Source organism: Labeo rohita, chromosome 3 (genome assembly GCF_022985175.1).
Source record: "Labeo rohita strain BAU-BD-2019 chromosome 3, IGBB_LRoh.1.0, whole genome shotgun sequence".
NCBI lineage: Eukaryota > Metazoa > Chordata > Actinopteri > Cypriniformes > Cyprinidae > Labeo > Labeo rohita.
The window spans coordinates 17,485,924-17,512,788 of NC_066871.1; the positions used below are offsets into that span (position 1 = coordinate 17,485,924).

The following is a 26,865-nucleotide window of genomic DNA, read 5'->3' on the forward strand; positions in this document are numbered from 1 at the left end:
TTATAAGCAGATGGAAACGCTAGAATACTTGCACTTTAAACCTTTTAAACACATAAGAATGGGAGATAAAGAGAGACCTTAGAAATGAATGAACTGATTAATCAACGTTGTAAGGCTACGTCATGAAGTTTGATCAAGACGGCGGATGGATATGATGTTGTGTTGGCAGTCTGCTCTAGTTCCTGCCAAGCTTCATGATTTCTGTGCATTGAGAGGGACGCCACTGTTACAGAATTGATTTTACTATAATCGGCTACACAGCGCGGCTAATATTAGCAGTTCGTTGCAAAAAGAGACTCTCTTTCACGCATAACACGTTATGCTTCACTATGAAGCGCAGTTAGGTAAAATATGGAGGAAAAATGCAGAGATTGTCACAATACTCTTGACATGCCTTCAATATACATAACAGTTAGTGCTACAAAAAGTGTTTTGTTTTCAAGCGACAAATCTGTTAGCAGGATGGGAACTATTTCTTCAGGAAATCTCTTTACGCGGAAGGATACAATTCCTCGGTGCGAAACACGAACAGGTGTATGACGCAAAACAGTCGGTCTGGGCAACCGTTCACCATCATTACAAAACCCGAGTTACAAGTACACATCCTGTACTTACAGCTTATCTGCAAAATATATGTGGGATTGTACCACGAAGTACAGCTGTTTAGAAAGGAGATTCAACATGACGTAAGGTAAGAAGGCATAATATTTATTGGTTGGTTAGCTCGGTGGCTAATCGTAGCGGTAAGTGCATTGATTACTGATGCTTGGATGGCTGTTATGTATTTTAGTATGCTGTTTATGTCAGATGTGTTTTAGTCACTAACGGTATCGACTATGAATGTGGCACACAGATTTGAATGTCCCCTCAGCGGTAACGTTAGTTTTGATAGTGTTGTTTGTTATTGAGAACAATATGTTCGTATGTAGAGAGCTTCGATGCCATAATTTGCCCTTTAGGGGTAATAAAATAGTTTTCGCACAAAATAAGGAACAGACATAAGCATTTCTTCTTGTTCTGATGTGTTTAAGTCGTGCATCGAAGTTTGCTTGACTGACAGCGGCGGTAACAGTTATTTAACGTTACTTGAAACGCACTCTTGTACGTCTAGTTGCCTGTCTTATTATGCCGCAGTGATGATTAATTTACAGTTTTATTAGGTTCGGTATCTCTTTGGTACCGCTCCGCTCCGTTATTCTGATTCATTGTGAACTCCGTTAGTTCGCAAACTCATTTCAGGTGCCATATGGTAGATGTTTTGCCCTGCTATTGATATATTGTTTATTTAAACGTCTCTGTCCACTAAATAAAGAAGGCTGTCATGTTCATTTTTTTTCTGTAAGACACAAAATGTAATGTTAGGCAGGATATTATGGACTGCCGTCTTCAGTCACCATTCACTTTCATTGCGTTTTTTTCTGTACAATGGAAGTGAATGGTGACCAAGTTTGTCCTTCTGCCTAGCATCTATTTTGTTACACAAAAGAAAGAACGTCATACAGATGAGAGAGTGATGACTTAGTTTTCACTTTTGGTGAACTGTCCCTTCTTTAAATACATTTTAGATAACATTTTTAGCTTGTATACTTTAATTCTTAGTCATGACTGCTTAATCTTATTGAATACTAAAACTAAAGGTTATCTGTAAGCAGCATTTATTGGCTCAAACAACATTTGAACAGCTTGAATGAGTTTGTTTCACATAGTTTCAAGTGTTTTTTCCTCACATCCTAGGAATGGAGTGCAACAGTTGGGTTCTCGAAATAAAAATAAATAGGGCTGTAAGCTATGAGGTTGTTAAACAATGATGAAGCCACCAGACTGCATTATTTCAACTCATTTAGGTTGTTTAACAACAGAATTTCTTGTGGAAAAACTACATTACCTAATATTCTGCAAAGAAAGCTTCACCAATAGAGCCCAAACTGTACAGTTCTGGAAGTTCAAGCAGAAATCAGAAATTGATTTTTAATTATATCGATAATTATCACGATAAATGTCAAATCTTTATTTCTTTCAAGTTTAAAGTCAGATTTTTTAAAGTGAAAGTTGTAGAAACCAGACCATTAATTTTCCTTAACAAAATAAATATCTGAATAGAAAAAAATAAATTCTGCATGTTCTAATGAGTTATATTGTTTCAAATCAAGAAACAGGTTTGGGTTATCTGATAATGATGATGATAATAATAATAATAATAATTTCTCACAGTTTTTTTATCACAGTTAAAACCACACATAATAGTACCTCAATACCGTGGTAAAAATATAACTACATGGTTTTATAGGTAGCCTATTTGTATGAAAAACGGTAGTCTAAAAACATTCAGTATAAATGCACACATACTATAGCTTAATCACAAATACATACATACTATAATTAAATACCGTTACTCCTGTAATAAAATTCAGTGTGGATATCCTACATTGTTGCCACAATACCATGCTGCAGTGGGTGTTACTACAGTAAATCCATGGTAAATGATGGCGATGTGTAGATTGAAAAGCCTTTTGACTGTCTCATTGCACACAGCTTTAATCTAGTTTAAATCACAGAGTCATTTGTGTTCATCGCTGAATTCAAGTGTTTCACACTGGATCTCACAGCGCTGTTTAGCTATCGTGTTATGGAGTAAATGCATCTTCTCTAGTGAGCTCGCGCAGCACGGCAGTTTGAACTTTGGTCCGGGCGGGTAAATGGTCCGCTGTTTTGTTCTGCTTTTGGCACATCAAAATTATATCAAACATTTATCAAACTCGAAAAAAACTCGAAAAATTATATCGCGATAATTATCGTTATCAAATTATCACCCAGCCCTAATTGTGTGATGTCATTATGATTATTGAACTGTTCCCAATCGAGACGGAGCGTCCCCAAACTCAAATCATAATTATCAAACAGTTTTTGATATTTTGAACTCTTGATCAGGCTGCCTCTGATGTGACTTTTGATAGCCAATGAGAGCGAACTTCACCTACCGGATGTTGTGTGCTTCTATAGCTGAAACTTGGCAGCCACAAACATGCCACGAAAATAGAGTACTGAGAAAGAACATCAGCCATATTCCTTTTTTCTGTTTTGTTTTCACTGTAAAACAGAATGTACAGCAGGAAAGCCAGCTGACACTGTCGATTGTACTCTGTGTTTTTCTTCTCTAGTCATGTTTGATCTCCTAAGTCTTACTGAGATCTTGTAAATGTGAAATTGTTAGTACAATTAACAAGAACGTGGTCACACGGTCTGGTAGAATCACCTAATGTGCACGTTCAGAGTCTCCCATGTTTTTAAAATCAGGCCCTATGATTCCCACGATGTGGAAAATGCAGACGAAATCGTGGAATCCAGTCATAAAAATGGAATTTACTGTATAAAGCAGAATATCATGTAATTTGCTCAATTTGGGATGAATAAAACAAAAGTAGGTCTGTACACTTAAATCAAAATGCGACATAATAATTCTTTATAAAATCAATTAATTATACATGCTTTTGATTATTAAAATGTGATGAAACCATCAAAACGTAAGCCAGGAAGTTCATGGAAAACACAGAATTTTGAAAACTGAATATGAGAAAAAAAAAAAAAAAAAAAATTCATAGGACCTTAAACATGTAATTTTTGTTAAACTTTTAATAAATTTTAGTTTTAATATATTACAAATTGTAGTTCTTTCTCTTATGAAAGACCTTGTGGTTCACCTTGTAGCTAGTTTGTTTGGTTCATGGCTTGTAACTCTTAAAATAAGACACTTTTAAATATTTATTGGAAAAATGAATGGGAAAATACTTCCAGAACCAGTTGTACTCTAAGGTTTGAATAACCAAATGTCCTTCCAATCTAGTTGACAATCTAGTTGACAATCTAGTTGACAATCTAGTTGACAAAGATTCCTTCGTCTGTTTAAAGTTGTGGATTGGTCTTTAAATTGGGCACTCCCTTGACATGTGCATAGTGTGGCTGTAAGGTTCGTCTCTGTTTATTTAGAGTGGTTCACGCCTTCCTTAAGCACAGGGCAGGTCAGGAGATCCTGCAAAGAGCAGATTACGACAGCCAGTCCCGTGACTTCAGATTGTCCTCTGAGTGCATTATGTGTCCAGCTGGGACGGAAAACAAAAGTAGCCCAAAATGGGCACTGCCAACCCATAACGAGAAAGCTACCCCCGTCTCTCATCAGCCCCACCTCCATCTTTCCTTCCTCCAGCTTTTTCTAGTCACAACATGTAGTGAGTCATGTAGCACGCTGCCCCCATCCCTCCGTCTGTTCTACCCATCGTGCTGTCGTCAGAGAGCTGCCACGTGCCCCCTCGCTCAGTTCATGGCGTAAATGGCCTTCGGTTGACAGACATCTCTCTCAATCACAGTCTCACACACACTAATGTTATTTTAGTATTGTTGAGCAGCCAGCTTAGAATAAGTGATTTTTATTTCAGTTTTTTTTATATTGTGTTGTATATTTAGTTTTTATGTTTCACAGATTATTCTGCCTTCTTTGACATGATCCAGTCTACAGCCACAGTCCAGACTCTGTTTCCTGAGAGTATTGGGATTTGTAACCTACTGTTAGAGGATATTATGAGATTTCAGTGTCTTCAGGGAGCATTGACCGCTCTCACTCACTGATTGCTAACGTTGTGCCTTCGGCTGTTCGCCTCTGTCTTTTTGGTTGCTGTGGGGTCTGTTGCCATAGGAATGATGCTAGCAGTGGTGTTCGCAGCTTGATGAGGGGTGTCATTGTTAGTAAGTGTTTGTTTATGATGGAGACTCCTACAGAGAGCCAGCAGCTGATGGACGGCAGTCTGCACTGTTGTCATGACTGTCCTCTAATGAGGCCCAAACACACTGAAATGTCTGTTGTGCATGGATCTGTATTCATTTGGGTTTGTAATTGGATAAAGTGATAAGTACTGCTTTCAAGGGCTTTAGGTTGCTGTATGTTTATAATGTTTTTACAAGTATTATTTTTATTAACTAAATTATAAATGTTTTTCATTGAATGTTGTTTTCTTTGCAAAATATAAAAAGAAAATAGTTTAAAAAAATTATTAAAGACAATTTGCTGACGATGCAAAACTTTTTGCAGAAAAATGATTTTACATTCTTACTGACGATTTTAAGATTGTCACAAGTCATATTTTGACAAATCCTGCACGATCATGACAAAAATCATAATTGTCGATTATTCCCTTGATATTGTAATTGGGAATATTAATTCCGATTATCACAATTAACTTTGAATGATGTTTTGAATAACTTCATACCATTGTTTGAAGCAACTGCATGCCACATTTTTATATCTTCTTCTTTAAATATATAAAAATAAAAATGTAAAAATTAAAACAATGGAAAAAAAAAAAAACCTTAAGATAACCTAAGATAATTTTTACATTTTATTAATCAAAAAGCAAGTCTGAATTATTAAATTTATGAAACTCATACCATTTAACATCAATTTGATGAAAGTTTAACAAAAATTACATGTTTAGGGCCCTATAAAATATTTTGTTTTATTGTTTTATTGTTACCAAATTCTGTTTAAGCATGTCTAATTATTGGAATGCAAAAAAAACAACTTAATTTATTTAAGTTGAAAATATTAATTTAATTTATCTTTTAACCAAATGAAAATTAAACAAATTTTATTTTTGGCAAACAAAGTTACTATTAAAATTAAAACATGAAAGAAATATTGTGTGATACGTTTTAACAATTTTTGTAATAATACCGCTCCTCTGCACCATTCACACACGTTTCAGGGCAAAAAAATGGATGTACATGATCAATGTGTGTTACATTTTTGATGGCAGGTCTTTCTTACTGTTGAGCTCTATTAAAGGCTAGATTTTTCACCATTCATCCAGGCCCACATAAATCAATACACAGCCACAGGATGTTGGTGTGCAGCTCTTTTTCCTTTAGTGTGACTATAAGGCACAGTTATTGTCATTCATGCCAAGTAATAATACCTTGCAGTGAAATCAGTGAAATGGAGCTTCCAGGAGGTCCTGTGCTTGCATTATGCATGTCCAGATAACATCTAAGTTTTTCCATCGCTCTCTTTCTTACATGACGTTGAACACACACACTCACTCACACACAGGCAGAGCAGGAAGATAAGCACTGGTGCATTTATAGAGCAGTGCTACACTCCATTCCCAAAGAGACTTTGGCTTTCATTCAACAAGGAAGTGATTTATTTTAAACAAATGAGGAAATTGAATGGTGCATTAGCATACGCTCTAAAAAGCCTCTGGCTGGTTCAGCAGCCATAAACTTGAGTTTCTTAAAGGGATAGTTCACCCAAAAATGAAAATTAACCCATGATTCACTCACTCTTAAGCTATCCTAGGTGTATATGACTTTCAGACAAATACATTCAGAATTATATTACAAAATGTCCTGCCTTTTCCAAGCTTTAAAATGGCAGAGAATGGGTGCTGTGAGTTTGAAGTCCAATAAAGTGCATCCATCCATCATAAAATGTAGTCCACACAGCTCTGGGGGGTTAATAAAGGCCTTCTAAAGCAAATCAGTGTATTTGTGTAAGAAAAATGTTCATATTTATAACTTTCAGCAATCTCTAGCATACGCTAACTGTTGTACACGTTCACGAGAGTGATGTTCCACTAGATGATGTAGGATTTGGTGTAGCATAAGCTCCGGTGAGAAGATGCTAGTCTCGCAAGAACCAAGTTTTGTTTAAAGCAAAGGAAGATCAGTCTCCTCTTGGCTTATATCACAATCTTTTGACATTTTTTTTCTGCAAATCCTTGTTTTGTACTTTGTACTTTGTTTTGCTCTCTCAGTGTTTGTCACTTACGCATTCATCACCGTGTTCTCCTGCGTCCTAAGTCATCCGCTGGAACACCAAACTTTCGAGAACGCATACAACAGTTAGCTACAGACTACAGTATACAAAGTTTAAATGTGGATATTTTCTTACAAAAATGCATTGATTTGCTTCAGAAGGCCCCTGGAGCCATGTGGAATCATGATGGGAAAAACTAACCTGTTCGAAGCTTTGAATCAGTTGAACCAATTGCTTCGCAAAATGATTTTGTTGCGCTCAAAACACCACACTTTAGTGACGCCCGCTAGTCGAAAGTGTGTAAATGCAACAAAAACTCAGGCTACAACATGCATAAAAATAGCTTTTAAAACCCCATTGCAAATGTTTTATTGAAAGTATAATACATTAAATGCTATAAAAATAAAAAATACAATTAAATATGAAGTGTCTATATAATACAAGTAACAGTTCTGACGTAACTAAGCCTCATTTACTGAAATCATGTGACTTTGGCAGTTTGATACTCGCTTCGAACCACTCTTTCGAAGTGATTCACAAAGGTTTTGAAGCTTCACAAAGCAGTGCTTCGAAAGCACCCATCACTAGTGTGCAGCATTTTTAATGATGATTGAATGCACTTTATTGGAAAAAGTCAACACCCATTCACTCCCATTATAAAGCTTGGTAGAGCCAGGACATTTTTAAACGTAACTCCAATTGTATTCTTCTAAAAGAAGAAAGTCATATACATCATAGGGTAATTTTCAGTTTTGGGTGAACTATCCCTTTAAAACACTGGGAGCACAGACTAAAAGACATGTAGTAGAGCTTATAGGTGAGAATCGTTGCATTAGTTTTGCTTTCCATCCTTTTGATGTGGGTGGGTCTATAATCACGTATCCCCCTCACTCTTGCATCCCTAATGGGTTTGTCATGAGTTTGGTGGAGAAACAAAGGCTGCCTTATGCAGGGCTGTAAAAACAGCTGATGTCAGTGCCATGAAGGGAGTAGTTGTGTAGGGTAGTGTGTTGTCTATGGGCCCACTAGCATGATTAATTCATCCGAACATGCTGTGCTGCGGAAGATTTAGCTTGCCGTTGTGTGTGTCTGCGTTGATTTGGAGAACTGGAGCATGAAGGAGGACAGTATTAAGGTGCCTGCAGCTCAAGTTCTGCTTTAAAAAGCTTTCAGACTCTTCACTTCCTCATAGCAGAGTTCTTTTTTTTCTTATCTAACTGCACTCAAGTAATGTTGTTATATGATATTCCGCCTTGTTCACTCATTTATTTTGACGTGATTATTTTCGGAGGCTGTGAATTGCATTGATCACTTGAGTAATTACACTCTCTGTGTGACTTTATATTGTCTTAGGGGAATGTTTTTGCCTTGTTTTGGTCTCCTTATCTAGGGTCTGTGAACCTTGACCTGACCTTCTCCAGTCGGACTTCTCTCTTTAGACACTAAAGAAGCACTCTTCAAACTCCAGGACCATGTCAAGTAAGCTTACTGCATGAATACACAAAGTAAATTTGGAAGCGTAGTTGTATTTGTGTATTGTCAAACACATTTAATCCCCTCATAAGGTTTTCTGATCTGTTTAGCAGGTAATTACACTCCAGCCCCAGGGGGCCCTTTTTCGGCCCTCACACCCAGCATGTGGCCCCAGGACATTCTGGCAAAGTATTTTCAGGTAGTTTACTCGTATTTTTTTTCTTTTTGTTCTGGTTTTATAAAGCTCTAGGTGCCAGATAAATGTTATACTGTTATTGCAACAACCGTATTGTCATGGGAAGTGGTTTATTTCTCAAACTCGTTGTTTTGACTGTTGCAGAAAGACCCCAATATGGAAGCAGAACTGCAGTATGATGAATTCGGGTTCCGGATCGATAGTGAAGGTTGGTGTGGGAGCATCAGCTCTTATAAAAGATTGAATAGGACGCAACCTCAACACTTATCTGGGGCAAACACAGGAAAAAAACAGCTGAAGAACTAAATCTGTCTTTACATTGCAATGAATTTATGATTTATGTCTCAGGCTTAGTTTTTAATAATGCTGTAAATACCGTACCGTTCAAAACTTTGGGGTCAGTTTATTTTGTTTGCTTACAAACACAGTTTGTTTGTATTAAATCAAAAGCAACAATGATTTTCAAATAAATGCTGTTCTTTTGAGCTTTTTATTCACTAAAGAGCCCTGGAAAAAAATGTGTTATGGTCACCACAACTGATTTCAGTAGATTGAAAATAAGAAGTATTTCTTTAACACAAAATTAGCATATTAGAATGATTTCAGAAGAATTGTGTGACACTTAAGACTGAAGTAATGGCTGCTCTTTATTTATATAGAAAATAATTATTTTACATCGTAATAATATTTCACAATATTACTGTTTTTACTGTATTTTTGATCAAATAAATGCAGCCTTGGTGAGAAATAATTTTCTTTTCTTACAGATCCCAAACTTTCAAATGGTAGAGTTTTTAATAACTATTTAATAATACTTGTGTGTTAAATTATTGCCAATAATTTATTATATTGAAGCTTTGTTGTAGAGATTTAGTGACTTTTGAAAAAGCAATCAGGTTTAAAAAGAGGGGTATTCCCCTAGAATGCTTAAAGGAAACGTTCACCCAAAAATTAAAATAACCTCATGAATTACTCACCCTCAAGCCATCCTAGGTGTTCCTTGACTTTCAGACAAATACAATCAGAGTTATATTAAAAAAAGTGTCCTGGCTCCTCTGAGGTTTATAATGACAGTGAATGGCTGTTAATTTTTTTTTTAATACTAGATGAGCCTTTTTTTTTTTTTTTTTTTTTTTTAACAGGGCTTGATATTAAAGGGCTAGTTCACCCAAAAATGAAAACTACCCTATGATTTATTCACCCTCAAGCCACCCTAGGCGTATATAACTTTCCTCCTTCAGACGAATACAGTTGGATTCATATTAAAAAATGCCCTGACTCTTCCAAGCTTTATAATGGCAGTAAATGGCTGTTAAGATTTTGAAATCCAATAAAGTGCATCCATCCATCATAAAAAGAGCTCCACATGGCTCCAGGGGCTTAATAAAGGGCTTCTGAAGCAATTCAATGCATTTGACTAAAATATCCATATTTAAAATTTCATAGACTAATCTCTAGCTTCTGCTTACTGTTGTATGAGTGTTCATGAGAGAGTGGCGTTCCAGCAGATGATATAGGACGTAAGCATAGGTGTAGCATGAGCTTCAGTGAGAAGTGACAAACACGAAAGCACAGTGGAGGGAGCAAAACAAAACACCGGTTATGGATTAGTACAAAAATGAGGATTTTTAAAGAAAAATGTCACAGTATTTCAATATAAGCCAAGAGGTGTTTTTTTTGTTTTGTTTTGTTTTGTTTTTTTTGCTGTAAACAACTTGGTTCTCATGAGACTAATATATTCTCACCGGAGCTTACATTACGCCTATATGCTCATTCAATGAAAAACGCCACTCTCTCGTGAGAGAGTTAGTGGAAGCTAGAGATTATAGTCTATGAAGTTTTAAATATGAATACTTTTCCTACACAAACACATCGATTTGCTTCAGAAGGCCTTTATTAACCCTCAGAGCCATGTGGAGTACTTTCTATGATGGATGGAAGCACTTTATTGGACTTCAAAGTCTCAACAGCCATTCACTGCCATTATAAAGCTTGGAAGAACCAAGACATTTATTAATATGAATCCAATTGTTTTTGTCTGAAAGACGAAAGTTATATCCACCTAGGATGGCTTGAGGGTGAGTAATTTTCTTTTTTGGGTGAACTATTCCTTTAATGTCAAGCCCTGTTAAAAATAAGTCTCATCTAGTACTATCTTTCCCCGTATTTGACAAATGTAAAGACAGATTATTTTCTGTTTCAGACGGGAATGAGACAAGAAAATGGCAGCGTGGGGAGGGAGCCCCTCAGAGAGAGGACCCTCAGCAAAGACTTCGCTGGCAAGCCCATTTGGAGTTCACGCACAATCACACCGTAGGAGACCTGACGTGGGACAAGATTTCCCCCACACTGGCTCGCTCTGACCGCCTTCGGACCCTGGTGTTGGGTGGCATACCGCACAGCATGAGACCACAGGTCTGCACTGAGAACCTCTTTATCAATGTGCTGTTGTTTGTGTTTTTACCGCACAACATATTTGAGGCTGTCCTTGTATTGTTACACACCATCAGGCGGCTAATCTGCTGATGTAATGTTCCCATGGCAACCATGTTAATGCTTGAGGGATTCTTGGTGTCGCTGAAATAGGACATGATGTCTTGGTAATATCTTGTTTATGCTGTATTGCTATTTCCAGAGATTCCCATGAGAACAGCGGTACCTTTCAAGTCTAAGATCTTCCAACCGTATCTCTGTTGGATCTCTGTCTTGTTCCTCATTGTCTCTTTCATGCATTCCCTCAGTTGTGGATGCGTTTGTCAGGGGCCCTGCAGAAGAAGAGAACATCAGAAATTTCCTACAGGGAAATCGTCAAAAACAGCTCTAATGATGACACCACAGCAGCCAAACAGGTACATGTCGTCTCTGCCACAGATCTGATGCTGTTCTGTTGCTTGTTCAGGCAGCACAACTGCTTTAAACAATGATAGCAATAAGAAATGTTTCTTGAACAGCAAATCAGTGTATTAAAATGATTTCTGAATCTGATATCTGACACTGTGACTAAAGTAATGGCTGCTGGAAATTTGGCTTTGCTAATACAGAAATAAATGACTTTTTAAAATGTATTAAGATAGAAAATAGTTACTTAAAATGTAGTGTATCACAATATTACTGTTTTTGCTTAAATGAATGCAGCCCCTTCTCTTTTCCACTTTACTTCCTGTTTACTCACCATTCTGTTGTAATAAAGGCAAAAACACACACACAAAACAAAAATCTTTAGCAAAATAATTAATAAAAAGCTTATTAAAAAATAAGTATGCAAAAATAAAATCTATATATTAATTCAGATTGATCATTAATGAAAATGTTTTGTTTTTAAAAATCAGTAGGGTTACATTCAGTGTTACAACATACATAAAACTAAATTTAAATGGTTATTACAGTGTCTTAAAATAAATGAACACAAGAAAGGGACACAAGATATGTTTAAAAACCAAACTACTTTTAATTTGACACATCAATTTGACATTAATTTGAGGTAGGGCTGGGCGATATTGCAAAAAAGTAAAATCTCAGGTTTTTTTTTTTTTTTTTTTTTTTTTTTTTTTAACCATTTTTAACTAGTCAACTTGAAAGTGTAATTACAACATGGTTCAAGTAACTTTTTCTTTATTAACCCTCTAGTTAAAGAAAGTTTTATTTCAAGTACACCATACATGAAGATGTCAACATGATGTAAATGTTAAACAAGTCACTTGTTAAATATCTTTCCAGAAAAGATGCTTGAACTGCAACTACATTTTGTGCAAACTTCTCTTATACATATTATATGTGACCCTGGACCACAAAACCAGTCTTAAGTCGCTGGGGTATATTTGTAGCAATAGCCAAAAATACATTGTATGGGTCAAAATTATTGATTTTTCTTTTATGGCAAAAATCATTAGGAAATTAAGTAAAGATCATGTTCCATGAAGATATTTTGTAAATTTCCTACTGTAAATATATCAAAACTTAATTTTTGATTAGTAATATACATTGTTAAGAACTTTATTTGGACAACTTTAAAGGCAATTTTCTCAGTATTTTTTTATTTTTTATTTTTTATTTTTTGCACCCTCAGATTCCATATATTCAAATAGTTTTATCTCGACCAAATATTGTCCTATCCTAACAAACCATACATCAATGGAAAGCTTATTTATTCAGCTTATTTATTCGGACTTTATGGACTGGTTTTGTGATCCAGGGTCACAGGGGTTTAAAAAATAATCTCAAAAGTAATTCAAACTCAAGGTATAACACCAGTAGACTATTATTAACTACAAATGCTATGTAAAATGAACAGCAGCTTTCAGCCTGTCACCATGATGCAAACATGAAATATACAGTAGTAGTTCTTCACAGTCTTCATTAGATTGTGCTACTTTTTAATAGTTTTTTTCTATGTAAACATGGACACGTTTGACTGTTGCACTCACGTCTCTTGCAGCGTCTCATGCATGTAATGGCATTCTAAAAACGTGGCGCTCAAGTTAACAGAACTACACTCCCGTCTTCTTGCATGTTTTTCCTATTCTACTGCCTGCGTTGCATCTTTGTCAACACAAAAGCACATTCTGTGTGAATGGCGCCTAGCAGTATCAGCGCGTATATTGTCAAACTGTCTAATTCTAACGTTTGGTAATATTTCTATTCAAAATCATGATTTCTCGATTTTTAAACAGTAAAATCAAAGCAAAGCATTAAATTTGAATTTATCGATAAAATAAGAAAAATTGCCCAGCCTAATTTTAGGATTGTTGCAACATTCATATGCGTTTTCTTTCTGATTCATTTGGTTACTTCATTAGAAGTTTTTATTTTGAACTGAAAGCTCAAATTCATTCATGCTTAGACACTTAACCTCAGACTTTTCATAGCCTCCTTCCAGTGTTGTTTTTATTATGGTTGTCTCTGTGTCTGTGCTGCAGATAGAAAAGGATCTTTTGCGGACCATGCCCACCAATGCATGCTTCAGCACCTTGACGAGTGTGGGGGTGCCCAAGCTCAGGCGGGTCCTGAGAGGGCTGGCGTGGCTGTATCCAGACATCGGCTACTGTCAGGGCACAGGCATGGTGGGAAGCAACCTTATCGCGCACTCTTTGTGTCTCTGTTATCTAACATTTGGGTCATCGGGTGTCAGACTCTGAGGTTTCTGTTTGTGTGTTTGTCTTTGATGCAGGTGGTATCCTGTCTGCTGCTGTTTCTGGAGGAAGAGGATGCTCTGTGGATGATGTGTGCTCTGATAGAAGACCTACTGCCTCCCTCATACTTCTCCTCCACACTGCTGGGAGTTCAAACCGACCAGCGTGTGCTCAGACAGCTCATAGTGCAGTATCTACCTAGTCTAGACCAGCTGCTACAGGAGCACGATATTGGTGAGACAGCCTCAAAAATATTTTAAAGGGATAGTTCACCTAAAAATGAACATTTTTTCATTCATTGCTCACCCTCATGTCGTTCCAAACTCGTAAGATCTTCGTTCATCTTCAGATCACAAATGAAGGTATTTTTAATGAAATCCAAGAGCTTTCTGACCCTGCATAGACAGCAAGGTAACTGACACGTTTAAGGCCCAGAAAGGTAGTAAGGACTTTTTTTAAAACAGTCCATGTGACATCAGTGGTTCAGCCGTAATGTTATGAAGAATCGAGAATACTTTTTGTGCACAAAGAAAACAAAAACAACTACTTCTTTCAACAGTTTCTTCTATTCCATGTTAGTTTCTGCCGCACATTCACAAGAGTACACGATGCACACGCGTGGAGTCTGCATTTGGTGTAGAACCTGGAAGTGCTTGTCTTGTTTACAAGCAGATGAAGATGCATAAAACAGTCGTCATATTGGACTAAATTAACTCATGGACATTTATTAATTGGTGAAGAAGCACCAAAATGTCAATATTGTGGGATTCACTTGACAGCAAAGCATGTGCTTTTGGTCTGCCCAATATTTGATGTCATGACAAAGATTATTATCAGGACAAACATCTTAAGGACTTGTTTAATAATATGGACCCAGAAAAGCTTTTACAGTTTCTTTCAAAAGTAAATCTAAAGAATCTTTTGTAGTATTTTATGTATACTTTGTTTTATAATTGATTTATTTAAAATGTTGTATTGTGTACTACTGTTTTTTTTTTTGTTTGTTTGTTTTTTTTTGCATGTATAATCTTTGTTTGCCATGAAATAGCTTATGAAGCTGTGGCAATAAATTTAAAATCAAATCAAATACAGAAAACAGTCTTTGTAATTGTCTGAAGATTTCAACAGGTTTTTTTTTTTTGCCCACCCATACTTATTTATTATAGAATATACAGACGATGAACAAAGAGATATGAATGAAGTCGTTATTTTTGCACACATCATAACTTCTGCCAGTAGCACACATCTAACTTCATAAAATTACGGTCGAACTACTGATGTCACATGGACTATTTTATTAATGCCCTTACAACCTTTCTGGGCATTGAGCATGTCAGTTGTGTTGCTGTCTGAGCAGGGTCAGAAAGCTCTCAGATTTCATCAAAAATATCTTAATTTGTGTCCTGAAGATGAACGAAGGTTTTACGGGTTTGGATCGATATGAGGGTGAGTAATTAATGACAGAATTTTTATTTTTGGGTGAACCTTAATGCAGATTACTTTTTTTAATTGCTTCAAAGTGTTATTCCTCCAAAATATGTGCTGAAAACTTAAAAAGGCATTCTAATGTTTATGTTTTCCCTTTCAGAGCTTTCTTTAATCACACTGCACTGGTTCCTCACTGCCTTTGCCAGTGTGGTAGACATCCGCATCCTGCTGCGAATCTGGGACCTGCTCTTTTATGAGGGCTCAGTGGTGCTCTTCCAGGTTACACTGGGCATGCTGAAGATCAAGGTTGTTTAACTTTTATTTAATGACTGTAATTCTAAGTCATTCTATTAACTAAGCCTTTATATGTTAAACAAGGTAATGATGAGTGTTTGATTGGACAAACAGTCCATAATAATTTCTTCTTGTGTTGTAAAGGAGGAAGAGCTGGTATCATCTGAGAACTCGGCATCCATCTTCAACACTCTCTCAGATCTGCCCAGTCAACTAGAGGACGGGGCGGAAGTGCTTGGAGAGGCTGTACGTCTGGCAGGATCTCTGTCTCAGGAAAACCTGGATGCACACAGACACAAGCATCTTGCCTACATCCTGGCAGAGCAGGCCCAGCTCAACTCTGGCAACTCCCATTCTCTCCACACCAACCTCAACAAGGTTGAGAACCTCAGCAGCATCTTGAACCCATAAGCTTACTTCCACGTTGAAGAAAAAGATGGATTTGAAAAGTAAATTCAGGCTCACTCATACATTTGTATTATTGTACAGGTGGTCCGCAGACAGAGCCTGCGTAGGAAATCCACCCTGAGCTCGCTTCTCTGGGGGGAGGACGAGGTGGAGGCACTGAAGGCCAAAAACATTAAACAGACAGAGCTGGTGGCAGCACTGAGAGAAGCCATCAACCGGACCGCAGAGCACTTTCACTGCCTGGACCCCCGCAACTGCAGCACTGTAAGAGCCGCTCGATCACATGAATCACACTGATGAATCTGTCAGGAATAATTCAATTAGAAACAGAACATTGCACAGAAACAGCAACACTGACTCATGTACCTGATGACTCACTGAGATGTTTTGTTGAATTGCATAAATTAGGCCTATGCAACAACAAATGAGCTGCACATTTGCATTTCCAGTAAACAGACCACCGTGAGTCATGGAGAGTCTCGAGTTATTAATCAATTATAATCATTAAGCAGGCAGACGTCAAGCTAGATATCTCATTTGATATTACTGAATTCCTCTTTGTATTTGCTATATTAAAGCAGTCATGAGATCATTGTACTATAAAAACATCCTGTATGCCTATACAGTTTTTATATTTTTGTTAACATTGGTTTGTCCATCGTCTCTCTCTCGCTCTCTCTCTAGGATTTGACTCCGGACTATTCTATGGAGAGCCATCAAAGGGATCATGAGAACTTCCTGGTTGTGTCTCGGAATCGTCGGAGACGAGCCAAAGCCTTGCTGGACTTTGAAAGGCACGATGATGATGAACTGGGATTTCGGAAGAATGACATCATCACAGTGAGCACCTGCTGTTTCAGTCGTTTAAACGTGAACTGATGCCTTGACTTCGTTCCTTAACTGTATATTTTTCGGTTTATTCTTAGATCGTCTCACAGAAAGATGAACACTGCTGGGTTGGAGAGCTGAACGGCCTGAGAGGTGAGTTGAAATGTGTTTACAATAACCTTTGAACCTGTCTTTGATTTTCAGTAATGGTTCCAACTACACTTTTAACCTACATACAGCTCATTACACCAATCAATATTTTTCTCACAAACCTTTTGTCCCGTTAGGCTGGTTTCCTGCAAAATTTGTGGAAGTCTTGGATGAACGAAGTAAAGAGGTAATAGCTCTGCTTTTGGAGTTGCATTGTGCCTAAATTCTTGTTAAAAGATTTCACTCTAGAATTAAAATTTCCTGATAATTTACTCACCCCAATGTCATCCAAGATGTTTTTTTTTTTCCTTCTTCAGTCGAAAAGACATTAAGTTTAAAAAAAAAAAAAATGTCAGGATTTTTCTCCATATAGTGGACTTCAGTGGGGATCAATGGGTTGAAAGTCCAAATTGCAGTTTCAATGCAGCTTCAAAAAGCTCTACACGATTCCAGCCAAGGAATAAGGGTCTCTTCTAGCAAAACAATTAGCCATTTTCCAAAAAAAAAAAAAAAAGTGTATGTGATGCGATCTAGAAAAATCCAACACATGGTGACATTTTACGATTTTTAGGTTTTGATACCATATGAAAGCTGGGTTCAAACTCTTTCCAAAACTGGGTATCTTATCTTATGGCTTATGGCTATCTTAAGTTAGCTGATAGTGATGATTTTCAGGAATGGATTTTTAAGAAAAACGAAAGTGATACAGGTTTTACTTCCATTTTAAAGGTTTAAAAAGAGCTGTCTGTCAAGTCAGGAGTGCTATGCTGCATTATTACACAAACAGACTAACGTCTGTTTTCTGTTGTTTGTCATAGGCATAGTCTACAAACTTTTGATCAGCCTTTTATGTTTAGATAGCACGAATAATGCAGCCTACCTTGTAGTAAAAGCGAGCACAGCGCAACTATTGGCACACTGTGCATAAAACAGACGGTCATCGGACTCCTCCTCTTTAGTAACGTCATCATCTGATCCTTCATCTCTGGATGTCAAATCGTCCATTATAACATTGTTTAGGGCACTGACATCACCAAGATTGAGCAGATTGAGACGAGTAAGTTCAGTTAAGTGAGCAGCTGCCGTACTTCAGACGTTGTTGAGCTCCACCATCTCACGATTTTAAATAAATAAATAAAAAGCTTTACGTGCCATAGTTTACACAGGATTGGCAGAGAATGTGAACGATACACCTTTATTAAATATGTTACGTGATTTATTTTGAAAAGTTAACTGTTTTTGTGCTGTTAATAAAAAGCAGCTCAGCTGAGATATTTTCAGAGATGATAGACAAGATGTTATAGAATAATTTAATTAAAACCTAATTTTTAACAAAAAATTGACATTCAACCTATTTTTAGAATTTCTTGAAAACGTCCCAGCGTGACATCCGACGGGTTTTCCCAGAATGCATCATATACTTTTTAACCACAAATGCTCATCTTGCACTAGCTTGACTTTGCGCATTACGTAATCACATTGGAAAGTTCATGTGTGATGTAGGCAGATGTACTGACCTAGTGTTTACGAAGTGAATGTGCAAAGAAAGTCAAACAGCCTTTACAAAAAAAGGTAAAACAACAATGTCCAGCGATTTTGAGTTTTTTGCCCCACCCTACCTTTTTCATTCGAACTACACAGAAAAAACAGTAACCGTGCATGAACTTTCCAACGTGATTACGTAATGAGTTCAGAGTCGAGCTAGAGCAAGATGGGCATTTGTGGTTAAAAAGTATATAGTTGGGTTTTTTTTGGCCTATCGTTTCACTAGACAAGACCCTTATTGCTCGGCTGGGATCATGTAGAGCCATTTGAAGCTGCACTGAAACTGCAGTTTGGACCTTCAACCCGTTGATCCCCATTGAAGTCCACTATATGGAGAAAAATCCTGTAAGTTGCCTCATGCATATGTGTTCTTGTGGTTCAGTACTCTCTGGCTGGAGATGACACCGTAACTGAGGCAGTGAATGACTTGGTCAGAGGCACGCTTTGTCCTGCTCTCAAGGCCATCTTTCAGCACGGCTTGAAGAAGCCGTCCATACTGGGAGGACCCTGTCACCCATGGCTCTTCATCGAGGAGGTAAGAGCAGGTTGTATTTTCTATAAAGTAATATAGATATAAATACATATATGTCAGTTGAGTGAAAGAGTTGTGCTTGTGTGTGTGTGTGTGTGTTTGGATCACAGGCAGCTAGCAGAGAAGTGGAGAGAGACTTCAACTCTGTTTACTCCAGACTAGTGCTCTGTAAGACCTACAGGTGAGACATGTTGTTACATAAGATCTTACCTTGTCTAAATCTTCGTAACAGTGCTTTGCTGATGTGATGGCTGTTCTGTCTCTTTAGGTTAGATGAAGATGGGAAGGTGCTCACACCTGAAGAGCTTCTGTACAGGGTGAGTTTTACAAAAGAAACCTGAAAAATATTTTATCAGCAATTAGGGCATTAGCTGTTGTGCACTAGCTTTACGTTTGTACATTGAGCGCTCTTTGTCTGTCATCTTAGGCAGTGCAGTCTGTCAACATGAGCCACGACGCTGCACACGTTCAGATGGACGTCAAGTTCCGCTCGCTCATCTGTGTGGGCTTAAAGTAAATCAGCCTTCTGTTATACCATTTTTTTGTTTGTTTTCGTTTCCCACAATGCATACATGCGTCATGCTCTTTTTATCTGTGTGTGTATGTTAGTGAGCAGGTGCTGCACCTGTGGCTGGAGGTATTGTGTTCAAGTATGAGTGCCGTGGAGAAATGGTACCATCCCTGGTCTTTCCTCCGCAGTCCTGGCTGGGTTCAGATAAAGTGTGAACTCAGGTAAGGCTGAGCTTCTGTTGATGGGCTGAAATTGAGCTCATAAATTGTTCAGACAGAAGTGGAAACTGAAACTTTGTACAATTTAAGTTAGAAAATTTCTAATTTGAAATTAGAAATTTTTCATTTCTAATTTTTAATTTTAATGGGAAAATTGTTGTTAATCTATATTTTTATTTTATTATTTAAAAAATGTAAACGTTATATAACGTTAAGCCATAATTATTATTTTTTTTAGCAAATTTAGATCACAAATTGTTCAAAACGATTCCTTTAGTTCGATTTTTTTTTTTTTCCCATTGCTCCATTTTAATCAACTAAATAAAAGGTAAATGTAAGAATTTCTTTGTTTTTTGAAAAAAATCTCTGACCAAGGCTGCATTTATTTGGTGAAAAATACAGTAACATTTTAAAATTGTGAAATATGCAATATTACATATTACAATTTAAAATGACTCTTTTAATTATCTTTTTAATATATTTTTAGTTTTAAATGATGTAAACATTTTATCATAAGCTATTATTACATATTTAATTTGAATTGAAAATGTTTTTATTTTTTTTATTTTATTATTTTAAAAAATGTAAACGTTATAAGTTCTGATAAACCATATTTTGTTTATCTGTTTTTTTTTTTTTTTTTTTTTTTTTTTTAAATTTAGTTCACTAATTGTTCGAAATGATTCCTTTAGTTTAATTTCTTCCCAGTGCTCCCTTTTTAATCATCTGCCTAAGAGGTAAATTTAAGAATTGTTTTAGTCTTTTAGTTTTTGATAGAAATCTCTGACTAAAGCTGCATTTTATTTGATGAAAAATACAGTAAAATTCTAAAATTGTGAAATATGCAATATTAATATATACAGTTTAAAATGACTATTTTAATTTTCTTTTTAATATATTTGCAGTTTTGAATGATGTAAACACTTTATCGTAAGCCATTATTTCATTATTACATTTTTAATTTTTATGGAAAAATTGCGTTGTTAATCTACATTTTTATTTTATTATTAAAAACAATTAAACGTTATATGTTCTGATAATGATTCCTTTAGTTTCATTTCTTCCCAGTGCTCCCTTTTAATCATCTAAACAAAAGATAAATTTATCACAATTATGACGATTATGTAAATTTTTATCACAATTATATACATTTCAATTGTGAAATATTCCATATAACATATATTACGACTTTAATTTTCTTTTTAATATATTTTCAGTTTTAAATGATGTAAACATTTTATCTTAAGCCATAGTGGGTTTTTTTTTTTTTTTTTTTTTCTAGGAACTTCAGTTCACAAGTTGATCTAAATGATTCATTCTCAAATAATTTGTAATATAAATGTTTATATAAGTGTTTAAAGCCCATCTGTGTGCTAGAAATGATGTCATAAATGTTTTTCTGGTTTATCGTAAGTGCATTACTGATGTGGGTGTGTATGTGCTGCTTTTTAGAGTTCTCTCAAAGTTTGCCTTCAGTCTCTCCCAAGACTGTGAGCTGCCTACCAAAAAAGAGGTGAGAGATTGACACTTCCTCCACTCACATTCACTCAACGTCTCACATGTCCTCCCACACACGCACAGACATACACACATCCTCAGGCTAACATGCGTCTGCGTGTTTGTCTGCCATTCCAGAAGTCTCCTGTACTCAAATCAGAAGTGGTGGATGTCTTGGTCCAACATCACCTCTTTAGTTGGGACCTCTAGGTAATGCTGGCGCCTAGTTTACTAGCACGCTGCTTAATAATTAGCTTTGGAAGCAGTAAGTAGTAGTAGTAGTGCTTGGTGTGTCCTGCTTTTCTGTTCACTGCTGTGTACTTTGTGGCTCACATTATGTGAACTAAATCTCTAAAAACCAGTTCAGCAGCTTTTGTGTGGAATGCTAATGAAACTCTAAAGCAAATACTACTCTCCACCATGTTTAGTTCAGACAGACGCTTGTATCCTTGTGTGCTGGAAAAAAGAAAAAGGCCTGATCACACCAAGTCCTGTGCAACTAAATGGCAAAAATTAATTTCGCACTAGAACTGATCACACTAAAACTAATACTGTTTTGTTTTTAGAATCACTTTTTTACCATTTTAATCATCTAAATAAAAGAATTAAATAATTTATGTTTTTGAAAGAAGTTTCTTAGCAAGTTTGCACTATTTGATCAAATACAGTAAAAGCAGTACTAATGTGAAATAATGTTATTACAGTTTTTAAGAGCTTTCATTTTTAAGAATATTTTCTATTTTAATATATTTTACAATATATTAATTCCTGTGATGGTTAAGCTGAATTTTCAGCAGTCATTACTCCAGAAATCTTCAGAAATCATTTTAATATGCTGATTAAGTGCTCAGGAAACATTTATTATAATCACTGCTGAAAACATGTGTTGCTTAGTATTATTTATTGGAAACGGTAATGTTTTTTTTTTTTCAGGATTTTGATAATAGAAAGTTCAAAAGAACAACATTTATTTCTAAATGTCTTTACTGTTACTTTTGATCAATTTAATGCATTCTTGCTGAATAAAAGTATTTGTTTCTTCAAAAAATCTTTCTGATTTCAAACTTCTGAATGGTAGTGTTAAAAAATATATAATATTTTGATGCAAACTCAGTGGAAGATTTCAATCTCAATTTTATTTTTTTTTTATAGGGCTGTCACTAATGATTATTTTGGTAATTGAGTAATTGGTCAATTATTCTGAGTAAACAGATAATTGTTTTTGGGTTTTTTTGGTAGTAAAAATAGACCTAAGTGAACAATAACCTTTAAAATGACTTAGAATGCACATATAATAGCAATGAGGCAATAATAATTAGTTCAAATAAAGTATCAAAAGCAAGTTACTGTATTTTTATTGAACAATTCAATTTTATTGAACAGAACTGTTAAAATACATTATGTATCATAAACAGTAGAGCTAATGTACATTACTTGACTGCAGAGGGCACCAACAGCCTGATGATTATTTTTTTTTTTTACATTGTATGGCGTGATCTAATTCTTGTAATATTGACTAAACAGCATTTAATTAAAATGTCCACTTAATCTTTAATATTTCTATTAAGTCTTTATGACAGAAATGCTGCAGCCGCTCTAATTTCTTGAATATGTTGACATGAAAATGTCTTAAAATCTTATCTGATTAAACTCAGAATGAGGGTTTGGGCTTTTATTTTGAAATCATGATGAACAGTTAGCATATTTAGAAAGATATAGAGGGTTTGCACTTATGTCACGATTTGGTCAGTTACCCAGATGTGCGGCCATACTCGCGATACTCGAATGTATCGCGAGTATGGCCGCATACCCGGTCCAATCGTTTAGTACGGCCCAGAACATGACAATAATTGACCATGTTTAGCAGCAATGATCAGCAAAATATGTGAGTTTCTTTTGGTTCAGTGGCGTTGTTTACATTCAGTGCCGCCAATATGGCCGATTGATGACGCATCGTGAAAACCCTCTATTGATGTATTCTCCTTTGTTTGTGTAGGTTGATAAATAATTTACTTACAAAAATGGTAATAACGCGTATGGATTCCTGTCCATGGAATGCGCCACTTCTGGTATTTTGCTGGTTACTCGGCATGGGCAAAATGCAATCGAGGAATTTTTTTTTTTTTTTTTTTTTTTTTTTAAAAACCCTTAAATGTATATTAAGGGTTTAAAAAATATTCGGGTCTTTAGGGACCCGGACCTATATATCCAGCACGGATTGATCTCTAACTGCTGCAATAGCAAAAAACTCTTGATATTTTACGAACAATTACAGAAGAATAAAATAAAGCATATTTTGTTATCTTTTGAAAAGGTTCAATTGAAAGGGTTCAGTTTGAGCAGATGATTTTACAATTGCCGTTAACGTCAGAGCACACCTCCACAGTACATTCAGCATCTGGCTCATATTCGCAAAACTTTCGTTTTCAATTACCTCAAAATCATTATTTTGATCGCTGGCAGCTTATTCACCACATCCACCATCAAATAACAGTGGCGTTTATATTTTATTGCATACAGTAATTCCTCTGCAGTAAAGCCATTCGAACCAGTTCAATTTGTGCTGATGATATTATTTATTTCATGCCTGCGACAATGACGAGTGAAACATCACGTCATTATTGTATATTAAACAGTCCCACCTTGAGTACAAAAGGTGAATTGCATGTATTTAGTCATCAGATATTTACATATTTTTGCGCACGAAAAATATACCTACACTATTACACACCTCGGGTCTCTAGCGACCCTATACACTTTTTACAAAAAAATACTCAGAAAACAGACATTCTTTTACGTTTTATTATTTTTTTATTGTTTTATTGTTCATAATGAATAGATTGAGGAATACTAAGAAAGCTGATGTCCAACTTAAAAAAAAAAAAAAAAAAAAAAAAAAAAAAGGAAGGAAGGAAGGAAGGAGGAAGAGGGTAGTAAATGACGTCCCGGGTCACTAAAGACCCGAGGTATGCATTTAAAGGTTAAATCAAGTGCTCGAATTGAATCAAGGAATTGTGACAGTCCTATTTATTTACTGGAATCTTAGCATTGGAAAAGTCCTTTGGGATAGGACTTTATCATTTAATTGAAAATCTTGTCATGCATGACTTTGTGTGAAAAGGTTTTAGGGCTGAATATTCTGGGTGCTTGGTTTTGACATACTTTCTGTGATAAGTCGCTGTCACCTTCAGTGTGGGGATTGCCAGGTATTGAAGATATTGCGATTTATAAATTATACATTCTCTCTTCACTATGGATTTAGGCTTGATGCTGATGGAAGTCTTTACTGTTGTCTGTAAGTAGCACTGGGAGCTATTCTCACTTGAGACATGAGACCATTAGTGCTAATGTTAGCTTGTAGTGAAACTTCCACTCTGACTTTTAGCTGTGTTTTTAATGCACCGTGGTTCTCCCGTCACCCGTGACCTTCTTGACTTGACTCGAGCTTTCAAGCACTGATAGAGTGCCATGTTTAATTACAGTAAGATAGTTGTGAAAATCAGCAGGAATGCTGAGCACAGCCGTTGGGTTTAATTAGTTCAACCATTCGAGGCAACAGAGCGACGTTTAATCAGTGCAGTGAAGATTTAAAGACACATGGCTCACTATATCCCACTCTTTTTTTCCAGGAGAAGGAGCAGAGGCCTCTAAAGGAAGGAGTTCAGGACATGCTGGTGAAACATCACCTCTTCAGCTGGGACATTGATGGCTAAACCATCACACACTTCCTGTGAGCTGCACACATAGACCAAATCACTCTCCATCTGCAGAAAAACAGGGATCACACGTCAAATTCATGTTCATTCGTTGTACAGCTTTATGTCACATGGCTGGTGAGTGTTTGTGCGTCTTGGCACAGTAGTTTCACTTTTTGTGACTCTTGTAAGAGTCTGTCTGTACAAAGGAGTCGTCGTTCGCCAAGATTTCACACAGAATCAGACTACAGATCGCCTGCTAACACTTCCTCTCCTCCGAAGCTAAATAAATGTTGCACCATTTGGGGCACGACTGCAGTGGTCATGAATGAATGTAGGATTTGCATCCTTTTGTCCATTTACTGTTAACACGGACAGTGATTTCTGGATAGTAGGGAAGATGTCAGTCAGCTCTTATGCTCATAAAGAGCTAAATGAATGTCTGAATGAGCACGTTTGTGTATATCAGGCATGTACAATCCGAGATTAGACACATTTTCATAATCTTCAGAGGAGTATGATGGCTTCCCAAATAGCTGAATTGGATCTCTTACAAATGTTCTGTGATTTGCACCCCATATCTGTCACTTCTAATTACATCTGCAGCAAACTAATGATGGCAGGTGATGGAGAAACCCTCTTTCACCATAGTCAGGTCTCTTTCTCTCGTGTAGTTCAGAGTGCAGCATTAAAACACTATTGAATCTGCCTCAGTATGAAGGACATCACTGATTCATTGCTTTTGGTGTGCAATGAATCGACTTTGTGTTACTTATTTTGCTATTTCTTATCAACTGTGTAAAGTATAAAGAAGAGAAACTGGTATTAAGTTTTTTGAGATGTGAAACAGATAAAGATCCAGTGCTGCATTACAGTCTACATGGAGTCATAATGGACCAAGTCTGTCAGAGCGACACAAAGAGCTTTGTGTGATTTCTCTGAAAGAGCCTGCAGCGGCACAATTTCGATGTTTCAGAGAGTGAAAGGAAAGGGTCCATTTTATAGTTCTTGTAATTGGTAGACATGGTTGTTTTGAACCAAAAATTAGCCTGTAAAGGTTGAGCATGACCAGACTCGCAGGGCTTTAGATCATATCCACGATCACTGATAATGTGTACGTAAATAAAAATCTATATCTGTACAAATTTGTGTGCTTTTGTCTTTTTTGTGTGTGATATCTGTAATAAAACAGACTGTGGATGTGTCACTGAGGATCGTCTCTGACTCAACCACAGGTGTATTTTTATGAAAAAAAAAATGTATGTATTGAAGTCACAATGAAACAAAAGCCGTTATCTTTAATTCCACAAAGGGCATTTGGTCTGATAAAGGTTGAAGACACCTGGAGCCTGTATATCAATAAACACAGTCCTGTCACTTGTCTACAGTCCACAGTGGCCCAGTCCGTGGAAGTTTTATGTGTTTTTGTATTCTATCTACTATATTTTCAAATGCACACTGCCCTCCAAAAGTTTGGAAACACCCTAGAAAAGGGGGGTTTTGGACAATATTGGCATGAATCCTATTTAATTTGTGATAATTTTGCACTGATAAGAGACAACACAAACTACGAAAACATATTTTATTACATGAACAGTTTATACATAGAAAAATGTTTCGATTCATCAAAATATCCAGCATTAGCAGCTCTTACAGCTCTGCATAATCTGGGCTTAAATTCACTGTATTCTAAACTTAATTGTCAATCAATTGTTAAAGCTATTAAGGTGTGCTGACCCAAAAATCTTTTAAAACCTGGGTCAAGTTTAAGCCAGTAACCAGGCATGACAGCTGCCAAAGGGGCATGTCTGACTTTAACATGTATGTATTGCCATTTTTATGTAATCAAAATGAAACTTATTATTGCTGCTCTTCAATGATAATGTGAAGTTACTTTAATGTATTTGCACCAAAAAATGATAAGGATTTATGCTGATATCCAAAACCACACTTTGCCAGGGGTGTTTCCAAACTTTTGGAGGGCAGTGTATATAAAGATGCACTGAAGTCTTTGGATGCTGCATCACATCTTGCTGGACTTGAATCGAGTTTCACGTGTTCAAATCAAGACAGCAACAACATATGCAGTTTCAGCTCTGAGTTTATTGCATTTTATTGCATATCATTTCATGTTTTGAACTTTTTGGTCATTTATT

The 26,865-nt window shown here is 36.3% G+C and overlaps 1 protein-coding gene across 1 annotated transcript; it reads left to right on the plus strand.

Annotated features, from left to right (window-relative positions):
* The first annotated feature begins 510 nt into the window (after positions 1-510).
* Positions 511-25,848, plus strand: sgsm3 (small G protein signaling modulator 3). The gene is made up of 21 exons (XM_051101039.1): positions 511-691; positions 8,196-8,284; positions 8,389-8,477; positions 8,619-8,682; positions 10,678-10,889; positions 11,216-11,323; positions 13,391-13,534; positions 13,642-13,837; positions 15,192-15,337; positions 15,470-15,703; positions 15,815-15,997; positions 16,418-16,573; positions 16,660-16,714; positions 16,849-16,898; positions 18,639-18,791; positions 18,899-18,969; positions 19,057-19,105; positions 19,216-19,301; positions 19,398-19,520; positions 20,970-21,030; positions 24,644-25,848. Exons 2-21 carry the CDS (start codon positions 8,278-8,280, stop codon positions 24,725-24,727), a joined length of 2,271 nt encoding a protein of 756 aa, XP_050956996.1. The 5' UTR covers positions 511-691; positions 8,196-8,277; the 3' UTR covers positions 24,728-25,848.
* The last annotated feature ends 1,017 nt before the right edge of the window (positions 25,849-26,865 follow it).

Excerpts from the sequence above, each read along its gene's own strand:
- sgsm3 (XM_051101039.1), top strand. Across the intron at positions 10,890-11,215 it reads CGCACAGCATGAGACCACAG|TTGTGGATGCGTTTGTCAGG; the intron begins GTCTGCACTGAG and ends GCATTCCCTCAG. Across the intron at positions 19,302-19,397 it reads CTCATCTGTGTGGGCTTAAA|TGAGCAGGTGCTGCACCTGT; the intron begins GTAAATCAGCCT and ends TGTGTATGTTAG.